Below are 21,669 nucleotides of genomic sequence, written 5' to 3'. Positions count from 1 at the left end.
GAAGTGGAGGGAAGCGCACAGGCCATTATCTCTCCACCTATATACTGTGCCTGTGCATAGCTATTATGTCCGAGTCCCACATTCCCATACATGCCCAGAATTCATCAGCCTTACCAATAAGACCCCTTGCATTGAAATAAATGCAGTCAGATCCTTCAAAGTTACCTCTTTCTCTTAGAGTCATAGAGATGTACAGCACGGAAACAGATCCTTTGGTCCAACTCATCCATGCCAACCAGATATCCTAAACTAATCTAGTCTCATTTGCCAGTACTTGGCCCATATCACTTTTATTTATCTCTCCACCCCCGAGGCTCCCAGCCCCCACTTATCTCTCCAACCATGAGGCTCCCACCTTCATTCCTGATGAAGGGCTCTGGCCAGAAATGTCAACTTTCCTGCTCCTCGGATGCTGCCTGACCTGCTGTGCTTTTCCAGCAACATACTCTCAACTCATATCCCTTTAAACCCTTCCTATTCATATACCCATCCAGATACTGTTTAAACGCTGTAATTGTACCAGCCTCCACCACAATCTCTGGCAGCTCATTCCATACACGCACCACTGACTTGTTCATCTGCCTTTTCTAATGGACTTGCTCTTTTCTGGTTCAGAATCATTCTTATCTGTCTTTTTATTTTTTCTGCTACTTAGGAACCTTCTACCTTGCTTCTCCCAGCTTAAAGGCTCCCAAAATAGAACTAGCACATCTGCCCATCAGGATGTTGGTCCCTTTTCAATTTAAGTGAAATCCATCCCTTTTCAGCAGGGTTTTTGTTTGCCCAGAAGAGATTGATTAGGTTAGATTCCCTACAGTGTGGAAACAGGCCCTTCGGCCCAACAAGTCCACACTGACCCTCCGAAGAGTAAATCACCCCCCCGACAGATGCTCCTAACAACTATGGACAATTTAGCATAGCCAATTCACCTGACCTGCACATCTTTGGAATATGGGAGGAAACCGGACCATCCAGAGGAAACCCATGCAGACACGGGGAGAATGTGCAAACTCCACACAAACAGTCATCCAAGGCTGGAATCGAACCTGGGACCTGGCGCTGTGAGGCAGCAGTGCTAACCACTGAGCCACCATGCTGCCTATCCTGATCCAATAATTGCAAATTGCAGCATCTCTTCAGCCATTAATTTATCTTTCTTTTTTTTATTCCTATTCTCATTAGAATATGGCACCCGGAGTAAACCAGAGATTATTACCTTCCAGGTTCTGCTTTTTAACCTACCAAACCTCTTAAATGAACTCTGCAAAAACTTAGCTCTTTTCCTAACTGTTTTGTTCCTACTAACATGTACAACAACTTGTGGCTTCTCACTCTCCCCTTTAACAATATGCTTTAACCACTTTGAGACATCCTTAACCCTTATATTCCTTCTGCGAAGTGCACAACCTCACATATTCATATTATATTCTATCTGCCAGGTTTTTGCTAGCTGACTTAGTCTATCGATAACCCTTTTTACATTCCTTGCATCATCCTCACTGCTTGCCTTCCCACAGTTTTGTGTCATCTGTAAATTTGGTGACAGTACATCAAAATCAGAGGCTGTAGATTTTGCTATTTAACTGTATTTTGAGAAGACATTTTGAATATCACTGTCTGATGAACAGTAGAATCTTGAACCCAGACTTAACCTTTTGAAGGAATTTCCTAAAATTAGAGAAATGTTTAAATATGAGGTCCCATATTTGAATCCTTATATATGGTGCAAATGTTGGGAGGAAGAGGAAACGGCTAGAGAAGCCAGGAGAACACAAAGGCTAATAGAGATTAGTCCTTATTTCAAGTTAGAATATAACAGTAAGGCAGTCTTGCTGAAACTGTGATTCCATATCTGAGCAGTAATGCAGGATAGGCATGTCCCGTTAAAGGCAAAGGATAGGAAGCGCAAGATTCATGAACCGTGGATGACAGGAGAAATTGTACGACTAGCCAAGAGGAAAAGGGAAGCGTACATAAGGTCTAGGCAGCTACGAACAGAACGGGCCCTGGAGGAATATCGGAAGAGAAGGACAAGTCTTAAACAAAGAATCAAGTGGATGAAAAGGGGTCATGAAAAAGCCTTAGCAAGCAGAATTAAGGAAAATACCAAAGCATTTTATTCTTACATAAGAAGCAAGTGGGTAAGTAGAGAAAGGATTGGTCCACAAAAGATAATGAAGGAAGGCTGTGTTCTGAACCTGAGAGAATGGGTGAGATTCTGAATGATTACTTTGCATCAGTGTTCACTGAGGAGAGGAACATGAAGAATCTTGAGATTAGAGATAGAAGTTTCATTAGTCTGGATCACGTTGGCATAAGTAGGAAAGATGTGTTGGGTATGCTAGAGGTTATTAAGGTGGACAAATCCCCAGGACCGGATGGGATCTATCCCAGGTTGCTGAAGGAGGAGAGAGAGGAAATAGCTGGGGCCCTGACAGATGGGTAAAAACAATGACTGCAGACGCTGGAAATCAGATTCTGGATTAGAGTGGTGCTGGAAAAGCACAGCAGTTCAGGCAGCATCCAAGGAGCAGGAAAATCCCTGACAGATATCTTTGTGGCATCCTGAAATACAGGTGAGGTGCCGGAGGACTGGAGGGTAGCTTATGTTGTCCCCCTGTACAAGAAGGGTAGGAGGGATATTCTGGGTAACTGCAGACCAGTGAGCTGGACGTCGGTGGTGGGGATGTTGCTGTGAGGGTACTAAGAGATGGGATCTATTTATGTTTAGAAAAGAATGAACTTCTCCGTGATAAGTAACATGTTTTTGTGTGGGGGAGATCATGCCTTACCAACTTAATACAGTTCTTTGAGGAAGTGATTAAGTTGTTAGATGAAGGAAGGGCTGTTGATGTCATATACATGGACTTCAGTAAAGCATTTGATAAGGTTCCCCATTGTAGACTAATGGAGAAAGTGAAGTCACATGGTGTGCAGGGTGTTCTAGCGAGGTGGATAAAGAACTGGTTGAGCAACAGGAGACAGAGAGTAGTAGTTGAAGGGAGTTTCTCGAAATTGAGAAAGGTGACCAATGGTGTTCCACAGGGGTCAGTATTGGGGCCACTGTTTGTTATATACATAAATGATCTGGAAGAGGCATTGTTGGTATGATCAGCAAGTTTGCAGATGACACAAAGATTAGCGGAGTAGCAGAAAGCATAAGGGACTGTCAGAGAATACAGGAGGATATAGATAGACTGGAGAGTTGGGTGGAAAAGTGGCAGATGGCTTTCAATCCAGACAAATGTGAGGTGATGCATTTAGGCAAACCTAATTCTAGAGCGAATTATACAATGAATGGAAGAACCTTGGGAAAAGTTGATGGGCAGAGAGATACCCTGAAGGTTGCTGCACTGGTGGATAGAGTGGTCAAGAAGGCATATAGTATGCTTGCCTTCAATGGATAGGGTATTGAGTGTAAGAGCTGGCAAGTCATGTTAAAATTGTACAAGACATTGGTTCGGCCGCATTTAGAGTATTGTGTACAGTTTTGGTCGCCACATTACCAAAAGGATGTGGACGCTTTGGAGAGGGTGCAGAGAAGGTTTACGAAGATGTTGCCTGGTATGCAAGGTGCTAGCTATGAAGAGAGGTTGAGCAGGTTAGGTTTATTTTCACTAGAAAAAAGGAGATTGAGGGGGACCTGATTGAGGTTTACAAAATCATGAAGGGTATAGACAGGGTGGACAGAAACAAGCTTTTTCCCAGGGTGAAGGATTCAATAACCAGAGGTCATGCTTTCAAGGTGAGAGGTGGAAAGTTTAAGGGATACACGCAGCAAGTACTGCACACACAGGGTGGTGGGCATTTGGAACGCATTGCCAGCAGAGGTGGTAGAGACAGGCACGGTAGATTCATTTAAGATGCATCTGGACAGATGCATGAGTAGGTGGGGAGCAGAGGGTTACAAATGTTTAGGAATTGACCGACAGTACATTTGGATTGGCTCAGGCTTGAAGGGCTGAAAGGCCTGTTCCTGGGCTGTAAATTTTCTTTGTTCTTTGTTCTTTGAAGTATTGAGAGTACTGGTTCCCTTATCTCAGAAAATATTTTATTTCATTATCGGCAACTCAGAGTTTGCTCTCTAGGATGATCCCCAGTATGCAGGGATTGCCTTATGAGGGAAGGTTAAATAGGTTGGATTCTACTCATTGAAGTTTAAAAGAATGAGTGGTGATCTCATTGAAATATCAGGGGCTTGACAGGGTAAATGCAGAAATGGTGTTTTCCTGCATAGCAGAGTCTCACCAGCCAATTTAAGACTGAGATGAGGAGGAATTTCTTCTGTCACACAGTTGAGAGTCTGTGGAACTCCTTACCACAGAGAGATGGGGGGCAGAGTCTTTGTGCATCTTTAAGGCTGAGATGGATTCTTGATCAGTAGAAAATGCAGCAGCACCTGAATGTAAGGCATGTCAGATCAGCCGTGATCCTAATAATGGAAGAGCAGGTTCAAAAGGTCAAACAGCTTACTTCTCTTCCTATTTCTTATGGATCAGGCAGCATCTAAATAACACATATCCCATCAGGATATAGTGCCTTCCATACAACTAGTTAGAAATTTTGTCTTAGGCCACAAAGAATCAGGAAAGGGTCTTGTGCACAAGAGTGTTTACTGCTTCAATGACTCAGACAAATAACTGATGGAATTATCAAAGCTCTGAACTTTTATTTGGCTGGGTCTTTCCAAGGAACAACAAGTATTGTTTGACAATTAGTTTTGCGAATGCAGAGTCTATTAAATTCAATAATTCAGATTCAAGGGCTTTTCTTTTATGACTGACTAAGAGCTTAACAGTCCCTAACAACGTAATTGTGGCCATCAGTAGTCTACACGCAAATCTAAAAAGTTATGTCAATCCAAAGTGCTTTCAGTCTCCCAAAGTATCCGTGCTGCTGCTATCCATTCATGTTGTCTCGAGTCAGAGTACCTGCCTTTAAAAGAGTGAATGTTTACAGTAACAAAAATGGAATGCCAATCATATAGGCTGTTTTATTATGTAGTTGTTGAGCTCATAGGTATTATACTCATCTCAGCAAATGGAGAGTATTCCATCACATTGCTAACCTTGTAGATCAGGAAGTCAAGAGACAAGCTAGTCATTGTTAAGTACACAGCCTCTGATCTAATCTTGTAGCCACAATATTTAATAGGCTGCTTCAGTTAAGTTCCTGGACAACGGCAAACTCAGGATGCATATGACAGGATACAATAGTAATGCTGCTGAATGTCAAAAGGAGATACATACCTGACAAAAATGTCAACTGGCACTTATTAGCATAAGCACAAATGTATCCATGTTTGCAGCATAAGGAGTTGCAAATGAAACTGTATAATTGTCAGAAAATATCCTTTTTCAGATCTTCCGATGGACAGGAAGGTCGCTGATAAGGCAGCTGAACAGGTCAGTCTAAGGATATCACTTTGAGGAACTCATGTAATGGGATCCTGAAACTGAGATAAATAGCCTCTAGCAATCAAAACCAGTTTCCTCCATGCTAGATAAGACTTCATCCAGCATATGACATCATTCACAGAAGTTCAGTTTTACTAGAAGTACCTGCCACAAATCAATCAAATGCTGACTTGATGACAAAGGCATTCATCTTACTTCACTTCTGGATTTTAAATCTTTTTCCAAATTTGGGCAAAGGCTGAATGAGTCTGGAGGTTATTGGTCCTAGTTCAAATAGAACATTAGTGAGCATTTATTAATGAGGAAGTGCCACTGTTTACCTCTCATCACTTGTGAAATGACTACAATTGGCTGATGGGTCAGCAACTAATTGGTTTATGATTTTTTTTTTGAGGACTGGATATGCTGGAAGATCCTCCAGAATTTCATAGAGATGCCAGTTGTAGCTACACCACAAGGTTTAGCTCGAGGTACAGCTCTTCCTGCAGCACAAGTCTCCAGCACCTCAAGCATAATGGCGCTGGGGCCTACTGCCTTGCTGCATTCAGTGTACTCAGCATTCCTTGATATCAAATGGATCAAATCAAATTCAATGAAGACTAGTATTTATGATACTGGAGGGAGCAGTGATGGATTATCCATTCAGCACTCATGGCTGAACGACTGATTGCAAAATCTTTATTTCATATTTTATTCATTTTTATGAACCCTCCCATTCAGATAATTGTTAAATTTTCACCACCAACTTTTTATGACTGTTAACACATTAGACCAGCAGAGTTTCAGACTGAAAGCACAATGAGCTTCATTCATCTGAGTATACATTAAACTACTGGAATTCTGAATTAATAGTTTCAGTAAATTTCATTGGTCAAGAGAAGATCAGCAGCTTGTTCTCAGTCAAGTCTCTAAAACTGTGATCTCATGGTGCACTTTCCAAAATGTTTGCCTTGAGCAAGATCTAAGAATGGGATTAAGTGAAACAGCTGCACAGTTCACAAAAGATGATGAGCAGAGTTTGAAGAAGAATAAAAGATGGCAATCAATAAGAAACACTGGAATACAGGAGCAGAAATAGACCATTTAGTCCCTTGAGCCTGTTCTGCCATACAATGAGATCAGGGCTGATTGGTGGCCTAACTCCATCTACCTGCCTTTGGCCCATATCCCTTAATACCTTTTCAAAGCTTTATCCATCTCACAGATTTAAAATTACGAACAATCTAGCAACAACTGCCATTTTTGCGGAAGCTTTGTCCAAACCTCTATTACTCTGGGTGAAGAGGTGCTTACTAACATCTTTCCTGAATGGTCTGATCCTCATTTTTAGATTGTGCTCCCTATTATAGAATCTCTAAGCAGTGGAAATAGTTTATCTTTATTTACCATCTTTTCCCATTGTTATCTTAAAGACTTCGTTCAGATAACCCTTAACTTTCTAAATTCTACTGAAACAAGCATATTTGTATAATCAATCTTTATAACTTAACCCCCTGCAGTTCAGGGGTAATTTTTGTAAACCTACATTGCACTCTCTCCAAGGCCAATATATCTTGCGTAAGAGTGGCTAAGAGTTTTATTTCACCATAGAATGAAATGGAAATGCCAATTCCAAATCACAATAGTAATTTTGTTGTGTCTTTTCAAATGCAGATCTGTCACTCAGTCAATAAACAAATAATTTTTCAGCCTAGTTACTATAAACAGTCAAAACAATTTAATGTATATCTGCAGATTGCCTTCCCTAGTGCCTGAATGCATGTTTTATTGGTTTGTTAAGGAATCCTTTCTACTTACTAGCTGAGGGCCAGAGTACATACACTGGAAGCAGTGTTTTAGAATTTAAGCTTCTGAATTCAGTGACAAACCTATGATAGATACACTTTTTTTTAGATTAGATTACATTACAGTGTGGAAACAGGCCCTTCGGCCCAACAAGTCCACACCGACCCGCCGAAGCGCAACCCACCCATACCCCTACACTTACCCCTTACCTAACACTATGGGCAATTTTAGCATGGCCAATTCACCTGACCTGCACATCTTTGGACTGTGGGAAGAAACCGGTGCACCCGGAGGAAACCCATGCAGACACGGGGAGAACGTGCAAACTCCACACAGTCAGTCGCCTGAGGCGGGAATTGAACCCGGGTCTCAGGCGCTGTGAGGCAGCAGTGCTAACCACTGTGCCACCGTGCCGTGGCACCGTGGCATTGTCGTTAACACAGCCTTACTATACCTTCTTGCTGCTACATATGAAGGTTTGACGGAACTGGCCAAAAATGAACAATGTCAAATGGCAGAACGTCTGTTATTCCAGGGTCCAGGTTCTTTCTGCTAAGTGGGAAAACAGACCTAACCTGACAATCTTGTAAGTCCTCAAATTGAGTTTGCCAATCAGTCCACAAAAGATTGAAAGTAAACAATCAGTGCTTCTGCAGTGAATGCTCTGATTTCCCAGGAAGTTGAAAATATGGAGATGATGAAAACCCCTGAAAGTATTATCCGTATTTAAACATGTAACTTCAGTTATTATTGGGGGAAACAAAATGCCTTTTTTTCAAAGCAATAATTGTTATAAACAAATCCTTACATTCCAGTTTTTTTTTCATTATAATTGTTTACATAGGAATGTTTCCCCTTAGAAGAACACATGTAAAGATATTACACAAATAATGTTTGTATACAATACATTTTGTACACATATTAAATTTTAATATGTAATTAATCATGTTTTCAGTTATTAACATATCATAAACACTACCTGTCAGGAAGATGATCAGAATTACACGATGAATAATAGTTTTGTGCTTTGAATAGAATTCTTGCACCTGTTGATATTTCATTCCACAAGTTCTGAGGAGGCTGAACAGACAAAACATTGGTTCAATTGTAGAAAGATTTATAGGATCTTGTTATTGACAGACATTAAATGTCTCTTGCAGTAAGTGTGTTGAGAGTTGCAATAATATTTGCACGGCAACTAAGGTATATTGAATGTTTGTAAATATTTATGTATGCATTTGATTATACATGGGTGTATGTTTAAGTGTGTTAATGTATGGTTGGTGAGATGTGAACATTGTGTAAGAATACGTTCATGCATGAACATTTCCATTATGTCACTAGACTGATAAAAAGTACCATTCATTTGATTGAACCTGATTCATTAGTTTTCATTTTGGCATCAAAAATAATAGTAAAGTATAGTCCTTCAAAGAGACAGAAGGTAGGAAGTGGATCCCAAGGATCAGTGCTGGATTGTCTGGTTCAAAATGTGTAATTTACACTTGTGACAATGCTGCTCCTTTAATAAGGCTATGTTGTCCTTGTTATGTTGTCCTTGTTTTTCTTTCAGAGAAGTCGTAAAAAACACAGGCTCCAAAAAGTCTAAGTTGAAGGGTTTTAGGGCCAATTTGATTATAGCTAACATATACTGCCTCAGGCAAAAGCCTTTTAAGTTTAAAAAAAAGCATTTGTACTATAATAAAGTGGTTTCTCTTTCTATATACTCACACGGTATACTCTTTCTAATAATGTTATCTTATATTTTATTGTTTATAATTGTTTGCGAATGATTTATTAAAATGTTGTTTTTAATCACATTATTTGCCATTAAGTCATTTGCATACATCCAGAATACTGGTCCAAACTTAAGACAGACCACAAGGTTGACAGCAGTTGGAAAACATGATCAAAACAGTATATTAACAGACCAAGTTATGCAGAATCTGTAGGCCTTGCAGAAACCTGAGAGAAGAAGTTGATAAGTCTTGATCTATATACTATGAAAAGGACATAAATGCATTAGCAATGATGATAAATAAATATTTACAAGGATGACAACAGAACTGAGGAATTATAGTTATTAGGAAAGGATAAACAGGTTGGGCTGTATTTTACCAGAAATCAGCAATGTGTCAATTTTGGCGAGTTTCATGGAGGGCTTGTCTCCATGAGTTCTAACAAATTTCTGATGCTATCTTTCCAATCTTGTCTCATATACCATGCCTCTATGACACCCTATCGTCATATTCTCCCTTTCAACATGGGCAGCGTATTGGCAACTTCCAGGATCTCCCAGAATTCCTAGCACCATTGTCATTTTGAAACGCAATCACGACCTAGTCAAGTACTGACAGTCTAGTTCCTGTCTATAGCCCCAGACATGTCAGAGGGAAATTGGCATCTCACTTTGCCAACAGGGACCAGATTCCTAGTGGAGAGGGTGTGTGTGTGTGTGGTCCTTGCCCCTGGAGCATGCCCTGAGATACTGGTGACAGGGGCTCAAGATGGATGGCCAGGGTAACAAGTGATGAGCTGGAGTCACCAGGTTACTACTGGTAACTTACATATTTAGCACTGCAACTGTCTAGCTTCTATCTGGGGAATTGGAGAAATGAAAATTGTATATCAAAAGAGATGTGATTAACTAATAACAAGATGTTATGCAAATGAATATCTGGTATCTTCTTCCTGTCAAACTCACCCGCTTCTTCCAGGTTTCTTGCCAATGTCCACATCATTTAAAATGCTGGGAAAATTCAGCTAGTTGAGTTTCTTTTCTCTTGAAAAAGGCGGAGAAATAAGTGAACGTATCTTTAAAAGTATTATAAAGGTTTTGACAAAGTAGACACAGGGGTTTTCCACTTACAAGGAAACTAAACCAGAATCATTACAAGATACTCACAATGAAAACAAATTGAGAATTCTGAAGAAATTTTCTTCCCTGGAGAACAGGAAGAATAAGAAATCCGCTACTGTAAACAGTGACTGAGATGATCAATACAGATTCAGTTAAGGTGAAGATAAGTAAGTATAAACAGGAGAATGGTGTCGTTAAGTGTGAGACAAAAAAGGAGGGAATCAGTGCTGGGACCACAACTGTTTACAATATATATAAACAAGTTGGAGGACAGAAATAAATTTATTACAGCCAAATTTGTAGACTGCACAAAAAATAGGTGGCAAGTTAGGTGACAAGGGGAATACAAACCGTTTACAGAGAGATATTGATAAGTTAAGAAAGCTGGCAAATGGATTATAAGGTAGGAATCATGAAATTTGTATTTTGTAAGGGAAAACACTTATTTAAACAAAGAAAAAACTGCAACACCAAGGGACTTAGAGGTCCTTGTGCATGAAACACAAAAGGCTAGCACACATGTGCATCAGGTAATCAGGAAGGCTCATGGAATTTTAGCCCTTATGTCAAATGTTTGAAATGCTGGAATCCAGAAGTCTTACTGCAACTTTACAAGGTGCTGGTGAGACCACATCTGGTGTATTGTTAGCAGTTTTGGATCCCTTATCTTAGAAAACATATTATTCAATTGGAGGCAGTTCAGGAAAAGTTCACTAGGATGATCCCCAGTACCTTGAAATTGTCTTATGTGCAAAGGTTTAAAGGGATTAGAGTCACAGAGATGTACAAGACAGAAATAGACCGTTCGGTCCAACCCAACCATGCTGACTAGATATTTTACATTAATCTAGTCCCACTTGCTAGGAGAAACCCTTTCTTTGCGTATACCCACCCAGATACCTTTTAAATGTTTTAATTATACCAGCCTCAGCCCTATCCTGAGTGAAAACGTTGCCCCTTAGGTCCCTTGTTAATCTTTCCCCTCTCACCCTAAATCTATACCTTCTAGTTTTCAACTCCCCTACACCAGGGAAAAGACCGGACTATACACCCTAGCCATGCCCCTCATGATTTTATGAACTTCTGTAAGGTCACCCCTCAGTCTCCGATGCTCCAGGAAAAAAATAACCCTAGCTTCTTCAGCCCCTCCCTCTAACTCAGACCCTACAATCCTGACAACATCATTGTGAATCTTTTTGCCAGGGTTGTAGGGTTTGAGCTATACTATAGATGAGAACTCTACTCATTTGAATTTAAAAGAATGAATGGTGACCTAATTGAAACATGTAAATGCTGGGAGGACATATCTCACAATTAAGGGATGTCAATTTAAGACTGAGAGGAGGAGGAATTTCTTCTGAGGATTTGGAACTCCTTGCTACAGACAGCTGCGGGGGCAAAGTCCTTGCTTTTATTTAAGCTTGAGTTATATTCTTGATCATTAAGGGATTCAAAGATTACAGGTACTGGCAGTGGAGTGGATGTAAGGAACGTTGGATCAGCCACGATCCTATTGAATGGTAGAAAAAACTTGAGGAGCCAAGTGGACTTCTTATTTCTTATGGTCTTAAAGTCAGAGTGTAGTTTAAACATTAAAATGAACTGGTTGGTATTTTTCTGTCATCTATTCTGTGTAAATGTAATTCAGTCTCTGATCTATGACCAATGTAGAATGCATTACAGACAGTGATAAAATAAATTCCAAGAATAAATGCAAACAAATATATTTTGATTTGGAATGCAATAAAAGGATCATGAACTAGAAAGGATACGAGTTTGAGGAAGACATTTAGAAGGTAAATGAATGTTCACAAACTCAACCCTGAACTTCAGTCCAATGAAGTGCATAAGTGAATAGAGAAATGGATAAAGTAGGTGCGTCAACGTATACCATTGTGGTGAAACATCTCAGAGTATGTTATGCACCAGGTGGGCCACTGTGTCAAGAATTAGCAAAGTTTAAGGTTGCTGAAAATGAAAAAAAAACAGGAATAGTCAAAATAAAGTTGCAAGGGAAGAAAGGGGATCAAGATGCTTACTCAGGAGGTTACGCATGAGATGATAAAGTCTTGAAATCTTGTTCCAGAAAGCAGAAATTTGAAGGGAAGATGAACAAATATTTGCTTAATAATTATTATTTCAGTAATCCTGTGATAAGCATTTTTCTTAATGTTATTATCAGGGCCATTAGGATCAATTTGTGACATATCTGTCCTCGACTTATTGTTCAGTTACCTACAAATGCACTTAAACTTACTACTATTTCCAAAGTTAAACATAGAGAAAAATGTGAAAATTTTTTATCTTTACATGCAAGTTTCATACCTTTTAAATTTAGAGGGTGATTCATCTTCAGGTGCTTGCTGTGTTGGCTCCACTTCTAAAGTCGTCTCTGACTGGAGGTCACTGATAACATTTTAAAAATTAATAATATCAATTTGTGTTGAAATACATGTTTAATCATGAGATAAAAGTAAATATACTTACATTACATCATAAAAACAAAAGACATAGGATCAGAAGTAGCCATTTCAGCTCACGAAGTATATTCCACCTTCAATGAAATCATGGCTGATCTGATAATCCTTGACTCTACTTTCCTGTCTTTTCCCCAAACCATTGATACCTTTACTGATTAAAAATCTATCTCTGCCTTGAATATGCCATATACCATATCACTGTGCCTCAGTATACGTGACAATCAATTCAATTCCTCACCAATTGACTACCCACCTATTTGCATCATCTGCAAACATAGCTATAGTAGATTTGTTTTCCTCATCGAAGTCATTAGTATATGTTGTAAATATTTTTGGCCTCAGCACTGGTCCCTGTGGCACATCAGTAGTTACAGTTTGCCATTCTGAAAATGGCTCCTTTAATCCAACTCGTCTTCATTAGTTAGCCAATCCTCTATCCATGCTAATTTACGTCTTTCAACATAGTCAGGTCTTATCTTATTAAGTAGCCAAATGTGTGGTACCTTATCAAGCATCCTCTGAAGATCCTACTTCCTTTGTCTATTCGACTTGTGATCTTCTTAAAATTTCTAGTAAATTTGTTAGGCATGATTTCCCCTTATGAAGCCATGCTGACTATGCTGGATCATATTAAGCATTCCTAAAGTACATCTTTTGGAACAGACATTAACATTTTCCCAATATCAGACATTAAGCTAACTGGTCTATATTTAAATTTTTTTTTGTCTTTCCCTTATCTCCTGATGAGTGTATATCTAGTCAAGTTAACCTATTTCAGGGTCAAGCTGCAGTTTGCCACAGAACTGAAAGACAGCAGTTGCAGTCAGAGTTCTAGGAAACATCTACAGCCCAAATAGGTCTCTCTCTCACCGTCTTGAAGATAAATAACACTCAAAACCTCGAAAAGCAATTCAACTCACTCAGTGGTTAGCACTGCTGCCTCGCAGCGCCAGAGACCCGGGTTCAATTCCCGCCTCAGGTGACTGACTGTGTGGAGTTTGCACGTTCTCCCCGTGTCTGCGTGGGTTTCCTCCGGGTGCTCCGGTTTCCTCCCACAGTCCAAAGATGTGCAGGTTAGGTGAATTGGCCATGTTAAATTGTCCGTAGTGTTAGGTAAGGGGTAAATGTAGGGGTATGGGTGGTTTGCGCTTCGGCGGGTCGGTGTGGACTTGTTGGGCCGAAGGGCCTGTTTCCACACTGTAAAGTAATCTAATCTAAAAAAAAAACATGTCCTACTGACAGGCTACAAAACCAAGGTTCACCATGGTTGATACCAAAAACCTAAAGAACCTAAAGGCACTTCATTCTCAACTCTTGAGCCACAGAAATTGTTCCTTTCTGCCTATGTTTCACACCCACATTTTTGCAGATTTCTGTCTTGTCTGCATATGTGTTCTATTTGTGCATGAATGTGCGCATTGGGATTTCAAGGAGGTTTGGTTAAGTTTGCGAATTACCAATTAACCCTGTTTTTCTACTGTTAAAAAGAATAAGTTTGCTTATAGAGAATAAGTTTTGTTTCTATATTTATTAATGAACCTGGCTGTGTTTCTTTTCTCTTAAATGGTGGTCACAGCAAGCAAATTCAACAATATAGTGATTAACTGGTTATTTATACATTTGTGACGGCTTGAAGAAATTTGGTTTTTGACTTCAAGCACACCCTTCCCATTAGGGTTGTGACACATCGCAGAAAGAATTTTCAGATCTGTGTGTTTTCAGTAATTAATTTTCAGAACTTCTGGTCTTCAGCCACCTTTAAGTACTCACTGCCAGTTGTACGGGTACCTCTATTTTTAGGTTGAACGGTATCTCAACTACATGCTCTTTAATTTTGACTTAGGCAACATCTTGCTCATCATTGAAGACAAGCACAAAATATACATTCAGTACCAAAGGAAGATTGTCTTCCCATACGCACAAGTCTCTTTTTGTTCCTCTTAGCCTCACCTATTGTCTTACAAGTTTTTAAATTATTAAAGAAGACTTGTGGATTTCAAGTATGAAATGACTCAAGTGGATGAAGTGAAAACAAATGAAAATTTATCACAATTTCATAGCATTTAGATTAACTAAGAAAAGAAATAAGTTCCAATTTGGAGCAAATATACTTAAATGGAGGAGCATTCAGGTGAGAAAGTTGAAGATCTAGTTACAATTTACCCAAGACCACTTGCCGCAATAGCATGGATCTTGCAGCTGCTCCTGGGATTGCAGGCTTAAAAATTTATTATAGAATTATGACAGTTACTACAATTATATTTCATTAATAAGATGTTTATTCATTTTGTTTCTTTAACATTAAGAAACAAAACAAAAAATTCATGATTTCTTTTTAAACTGACTTTCTTTACGAGATTTTCAAAGACCTACAGTCAATGGTTGAATTTTTTTTTATTCTAAATTTAGAAGCTTTAAAAAAAAAGACCCTTTTAAAGGAAGTCTTCTTTTTACTATGCAAGAGTTTTTTTTGAAAAGCCCAAAGTTTTGTTTTTTAAATATGGAATTGTGGTTTCATTTTGGAGAGTCCTACACGTGGTTGGCTTTGGAGAAGTTTTTTTATATATTTGAGGAATTTTTTGAAGAGGTGTCATTTTAATTCAGTTAATCAGCTAAGTGGTCAATTTTATTTAAACTTTATATGTTTGATATTGTTTTGTTTTTGCATTTTAACATTACTTTCTGTTGGCAATGAAAGGTAGTTTATTTTATACACAAGGTGTTATTGAAAGTTGGTTTTTTAGGCTTAATGTTATTAAGGTAGATACAAGGTACAGTGTGAGATGGCTAGTAGACTTAGAAAAGTGATTCCACAGCAGGATCAGTCATAGATGGGTGACTGACTGACAGGAAAGGTAAGTAGTTAGTTCAAAAGTCTTCACTGTTTATTCTTCTATGAATAGATATTCAGTGTTTGGTATTGTTGAAAGCGATATTCTCCCTGAGGGAAATAAAAGGACCACTCATTTATTGGAAACCAGAAATCATTGTTATGTTAGATAGCATTTGACACAATTTAAATAGAATAATTGTTACAGCGTACTCTCCTGACGGGCACAGACAAGAGATTCTGCAGCAGAGCAAGTTAATTAGAAAAGAAAGACAAGAGAGATTCAGAGTACATAATAACTTTAAAGAGCTAAATTGCATTTATTTCAATGCAAGGCATCTTGCAGATAAGGCTGATGAACTCAGGGCATGTTTGGAAACATGGGATTTGGATGTAGGATGTTATGTTGCTAGCATTAAGGATGTCTCTAAACTATTCAAGCATATTATTAAAGGCAAGATTGAGAAGCTGGAACTCATTGGAAATGTTGGTAGAAATAATGTTTTATGACAGATTCCTCCCAGATTGTCTCAACGCTTTCTATGCTTGCTTTGAGCAGAATTTTGGCGGAGAGGTAACACCCATTTCAACAAGTCCTGACAAACTTATCCCAACAGTCACTGCATCAGAGGTCAGATTAGTTTTCCTTCGTGTGAATCCAAGGAAAGTGATGGGACCAGGCGAGTACCAGGCCATGCACTCACAGCATGCGCAGACCAACTGGCAGAGGTCTTCTCGGACATCTTCAACCTCTCCCAGCAGCAGGTCACTGTCCCTGCCTGTTTCAAGAGGGCCAACATCATTTCTGTGCCTAAGAAGGCTCATGCAGCATGTCTCAATGACTACTGCCGAGTGGCCCTAACTTCAGTGGTCATGAAGTGCTTTGAAAGGCTGGTCATGGCATTAATCACCTCCAGCCACCCCAAAACTCTTGACCCACTCCAATTTGCCTATCGGACCAACAGATCCACATCAGATGCCATATCACTTGCCCTTCACTCCTCCCAAGAATATCTTGACACCAAGAATAGCTACATAAGAATCCTACTTGTTGACTACAGTTTGGCCTTCAACACTATTATCCCCTCGAGACTGATTACTAAACTTAGTGATCTCAGACGAAGCCCCAATCTGCAACTGGATCCTCAATTTCCTGACCCACAGATCACAGTGAAGATTGGGGACAATATTTCACCCTCACTAACACAACACTGGAGCTCCCCCCAGAGGTGCAAACTCAGCCCCCTTCTGCACTCACTGTATAACCATGACTAAGTCACCAAATACCAGACTAATGCCATTTACAAATACGCTGATGACACCACCATCGTCGGTCAAATCTCAGATGGCAACAAAACAGACTACAGACGGGTGGTGGAAGACCTGGAAAAATGGTACACCAAGAACAACCTAGCTCTCAATAGCAGCAAAACCAAGGAACTCATTATTGACTTTCTTGTTACTCATGCCCCCCACCACATTAACAGCACAGAGGTGGAACGAGTGGAGAGTGTCAAGCTCCTGGGAGTGGTCATCCACAACAAGCTTTCTTGGACTCTTCATGTAGATGCACTGGTTACAAAGGCCCAACATCTCTTCTTCGTCAGGCAGCTGAGGAAATTTGGCATGACGGCGAATACTCTTGCCAACTTTTATAGGTGCACCATCAAGAGCATTCTGTCTGGATGTATCACTGATAGTATGGCAACCGTGCCATTTAAGATCAGAGAGTGGTGAACTCAGCCCGGACAATCACAAAGGCCAACCTCCCATTTATAGAATCCATCTATCAGGCCCGCTGTCAAGGAAAGCCCGCCAGCATTCTCAAAGGTCCATCCCATCCTGGCAATGCTTTTTGACAACCACTACCATCAGGGAGAAGGTACAGAAGCCTGAACACACGCACCAGCCAGCTTCGTAACAGTTTCTACCCTACTGCTGTTAGAATACTGAATGGACTCTCAAACTCTTAACATTTGCCTGTACCTGTGTTTTTGTTTTTGCTGCTGCTTACCTATTATTTACTATCTATGCTACTTAACCATGTGATCTGCCTGTATTGCTCGCAAGACAAAGCTTTTCACTGTGCCTCGGTACACATGACAATGAATTCAATTCAATTTTAGGGAAAATATTAAAGCTTTACAGAGTGAATTTAAGAGGTTAGGTACAAGATTAAAAAATATAACCTTAAAAGTAGTAATCTCTGGTGTACTCCCAAAGCCAAACTTGAACAAGGGAAGGAACAAAAGGATAAAGGAAATAAATCAATGACTGAAGTAGTGGTGCTATTGTGTCGGGATTCAGGTTTTTGGACAATTGGAATTTCTTCTGGGTCAGAAAAGACATGTTCAAAAAGATAGGGTTTATCCTGAACTATAAAGGGCCAATATCTTCACAGGGAGATTTGCTGGTTCCATCAAGGGAGATTTTATACTGCTAAAGTTGGGGTGCTGGAATTCTAAGTTGCAATGCAAATAGAAAGATTGAGGAGGAAGGTTCTGAATGTGAACAGAGTAAGTTAATTTGAAAAGAAAGACAAGAAAGATTCAGTACATTTAGTAACTCTAAAGAATTAAATTGCATTTAGTTCAATGCAAGGAGTCTTGCAGATAAGGCTGATGAACTTAGGGCATGTTTGGAAATATGGAATTGGGATGTCACAGCTATTACAGAAACTTGGCTGAGAGATAGACCTGCTGCGCTTTTCCAGCCATACATTTTCAGCTCTGATCTCCAGCATCTGCAGTCCTCACTTTCTCCTGAGAGATAGAAAGGTCTGGCAGCTCAATGTTCCAGGTTTTAGAAGGATAGAAAAGGAGGCAAGAGAGGAGCAGTAGAGGCATTTTGATCAAAGAATATACTGCCGCTGAAGATATTTCTGAAAAATTGTCCAGTGAAAATATATGGGTAGAAATTAGAAATAAGAAAAGGAAAGATCACCTTGATAGGATTGCACTTATAGACTCCCAAATAGTCAGAGGAAAATTGAGAAACAATTATGTAGTGAGATCTCAGAAATATGTAAGCATAATAAGGTTGTAATAACGGGGGCTTTTAATTTTCCAAACATTAACACAATGGTAGAGCCCCAGTCAAAGATTTAGATGGTGAAAAATTTATCAAATGAGTTCAGGACAATTTTCTTTATTAATATGTGGACACTCCTCCTATAGGAGGAGCAAAAACGGATCTTTTGAGCACTAACACAGGGCTAATGACTGAGTAAAGGTAGGGGAACACTTTGGGTCTAGCGATCATAATTCTATTAGTTTAAAAATGGTTATGGAAAAGGATAAGCCTTCCACAAAAGTTGAAGTTTTAAACTGGAGTAAGGTAAATTTAATTGGTATGAAACAAGAACTTTCAAAAGTTGATTGAAAAGACCGGTTGCAGGTAAAACAACATTTGAGAAGTGGGAGGCTTTCAAGGTTGTGATGAATAGACTTCAAAAGGTATTATGTTACTGTTAGAGTGAAGGGTAAGGCTTGGCAAGATTAACGAACAATGGATGACCATAAGACATAGGAGCAGGAAATAGGCCGTTCAGCCCATCGAGTCCGCACTGCCATTCAATCATGGCTGATTAATTTCTCAACCCCATTCTTCCGCTTTCTCCATGTAACCCTTGATCCCCTTGACAATCAAGAACCTATCTCCATCATACTCAATGACCTGGGGCCGCCACAGCCTTCTGTGGCAATGAATCCCATACATTCGTCACTCTCTGGCTGAAGAAGTTTCTCCTTATCTCGTTCTTATCTTCCCTTTCCAATAAGGCTGTGCCCTCGGGTCCTAGTCTCCCCTACCAATGGAAACATCTTCCCAACATCCACTCTGTCCAGGCTATTCAGTATTCTGTAAGTTTCAATTAGATCCCCCCTCATCCTTCTAAACTCCATCGAGTATAAAACCAGTGCCCTCAAACGTTCCTCGTATGATAAGCATTTCATTCCTGGGACCATTCTTGTGAATCTCCTCTGAACATGCTCCAGGGCGAGTACATCCTTCCTGAGATATGGGGCCCAAAACAGCACACACTACTCCAAATGTGATCTGACCAGAGCCCTATAGAGCACAGCCCTACTTTTATATTCAAGTTCTCTCAAAATAAATGCCATCAATGTATTTGCCTTCCTAACTACTAACTCAACCTGCAAGCTTACCTTGAGAGAATCATGGACTAGAACTCTCAAGTCTCTTTACACTTTAGACTTCTGAATTTTCTCCCCATTTACAAAATAGTCCATGTCTCTATTCTTACTACCAAAGTACATGATCTCACACTCTCCTACGTTGTACTCCATCTGTCATTTCTTTGCCTACTCACCTAACCTGTCCAAATCGTTCTGCAGCTTTCCCACCTCCTCAATATTAACCTGTCCTTCTACCTGTGTATCATGTGCAAACTTACTCAGAATGCTCTCAGTTCCTTCATCGAGATCGCTAAATGTATAAAGTGAAAAGTTGTGATCCGAACACTGAGCCTTACGAAACACCACTTGTCACCAGCTGCCATCCTGAGAAAGATCTTTCTTCCAACTCTTATTTCTGCCAGACAGTCAAGCTTCTATCCATGCGAGCACCTTCCCTCTAATTCCATGAGCCCTTATCTTACTCAGTAGCCTTCTGTGCGGCACCTTGTCAAAGGCCTTCTTGAAGTCCAGATAGATTATATCCGTTGGCTCTCCTTGGTCTAACATGCTCATTAGTTCCTCAAAGAATTCTAGCAATTTGTAAGGCAGGACATCCCATTGATGAAACTACACTGACTTTGCCCTATTTTACCAAGCATTCAGAAATCTCATCCTTCACAATTGACTTCAGGATCTTACTCATGACCATGGTTAGGCTAATTGGTCTGGAATTTTGCATCTTTTGCCTTACTCCTTTACAAAGATATTGAAGTTCTAGTCAAGAATAAAAGAGAATCTTATTCTAAGTTTGCTCGCCGAGCTGAAAGGTTTGTTTTCAGATATTCGTCACCATACCGGGTAACATCATCAGTGACAAAATTAGAATAGTGCTGGAAAAGCACAGCAGGTCAGACAGCATACAAGGAGCAGGAAAATCAATGTTTCGGTCAGAAGCCCTTCATCAGGAATGCCCCTCATTCCTGAAGAAGAGCTCCTGCCCGAAACGTCGATTTTCCTGCTCCTCGGATGCTGCATGATCTGCTGTGATTTTCCAGCATCACTCTAATCTTGACTCTAATCTCCAGCATCTGCAGTACTCACTTTCACCTAACATCATCAGTGAGCCTCCGATGAAGCACTGGTGTTACATCCCACTTTCTATTTAAGTGTTTTGATTTCTTAAGGCAGGTGATATCATTTCCAGTTTCTTTTTCCCCCTCAGAGAATGCTAGATGGGGGTCCATATCGATGTCTTTATTGATGGAGTTCCATTTAGAATGCCAGACGTGTCTCTGTTTAGCTTGTCCTATGATGGATGTGTTGTCCCAGTCAAAGTGGTGTCCTTCCTTGTCTGTATATAAGGACACTAGTGATAGTGGGTCATGTCCTTTGGTTACTAGTTGGTGTTCATGTATCCTGGTGGCTAGTCTTCTGCTTGTTTGTCTGATGCAGTGTTTGTTACAGTCTTTGCATGGTATTTTTTAAAACATTTGTTTTGCTAGTTGTTGTATAGGGTCCTTTAAGTTCATTAGCCACTGTTTAAGTCTGTTGGTAGGTTTGTGGGCTACTATGATGCCAAAGGGTCTGAGTAGTCTGGAAGTCATTTCTGATATGTCTTTTATGTAAGTTAATGCTATATAGTTTTTGGTTGCATTGTGTCTGCTTGCTTGGGTTTGTTTCTGGGGAATCATCAGACTCTGTTTATTGAGTACCTGTTCTTCCTGAATATGCTGTATAGATATTTTTCTTCAGCTGTTTGTAGTCCCTGGAGTGTGTCGTGGCTTATTGAAGCGATGTTTGTGTGTTTGGGGTGATTGCTCCTGTAGTTAAGTATTTGATCTGTATGTGTTGTTTTTCTGTAGACACTGGTTTTAAGTTCTCCATTAACTGTTCGTTCTACTGTAACTTTTAGGAATGGGAATCTGTTGTCATTCTACTCCTCTTTGTAAATTTTATACCAGTAAGGATATTGTTGATGGTGTTGTAGGTTTCTTCTAATTTGTTCTGTTTTGTAATCACGAAGGTGTCATCCACGCAGCAGACCCAGTTTGGGTTGGATACTTGTGAGGGCTGTTTGTTCGAGTCTCTGTATTCCTGCTTCTGCTAGGAACCCTGATTTTGGTGATCCCACAGATGTTCCATTGATTTGTTTGTAGGTCCT

At 39.8% G+C, this 21,669-nt stretch overlaps 1 protein-coding gene across 5 annotated transcripts in view; it reads right to left on the bottom strand.

The window, feature by feature from the left end:
• The window catches only part of LOC122561322 (solute carrier family 28 member 3-like), a 196,365-nt gene that overhangs the window by 168,291 nt on the left and 6,405 nt on the right, over positions 1 to 21,669 (bottom strand). For 4 of the 5 annotated variants that reach the window (XR_006314992.1, XM_043713019.1, XM_043713029.1 and 1 more), the window contains exons 3-4: positions 12,388 to 12,468; positions 8,182 to 8,282 (exon numbers count right to left, since the gene is read on the bottom strand). Coding sequence is in view for 4 of the 5 variants with exons in the window: in XM_043713019.1 (XP_043568954.1) it covers positions 8,182 to 8,282; positions 12,388 to 12,468 (182 nt within the window). In the remaining variant the exon portion in view is untranslated. Of the gene's footprint in view, positions 1 to 8,181; positions 8,283 to 12,387; positions 12,469 to 13,462; positions 13,494 to 21,669 lie in introns of those variants that run through there. The other variant, XM_043713038.1, reaches the window with a different exon arrangement.

Source organism: Chiloscyllium plagiosum, chromosome 2, assembly GCF_004010195.1.
Source record: "Chiloscyllium plagiosum isolate BGI_BamShark_2017 chromosome 2, ASM401019v2, whole genome shotgun sequence".
In the NCBI taxonomy this organism is placed as follows: domain Eukaryota; kingdom Metazoa; phylum Chordata; class Chondrichthyes; order Orectolobiformes; family Hemiscylliidae; genus Chiloscyllium; species Chiloscyllium plagiosum.
Note: the sequence above shows the minus strand (reverse complement) of the source record. Positions and strands in the feature narration are given on the sequence as shown.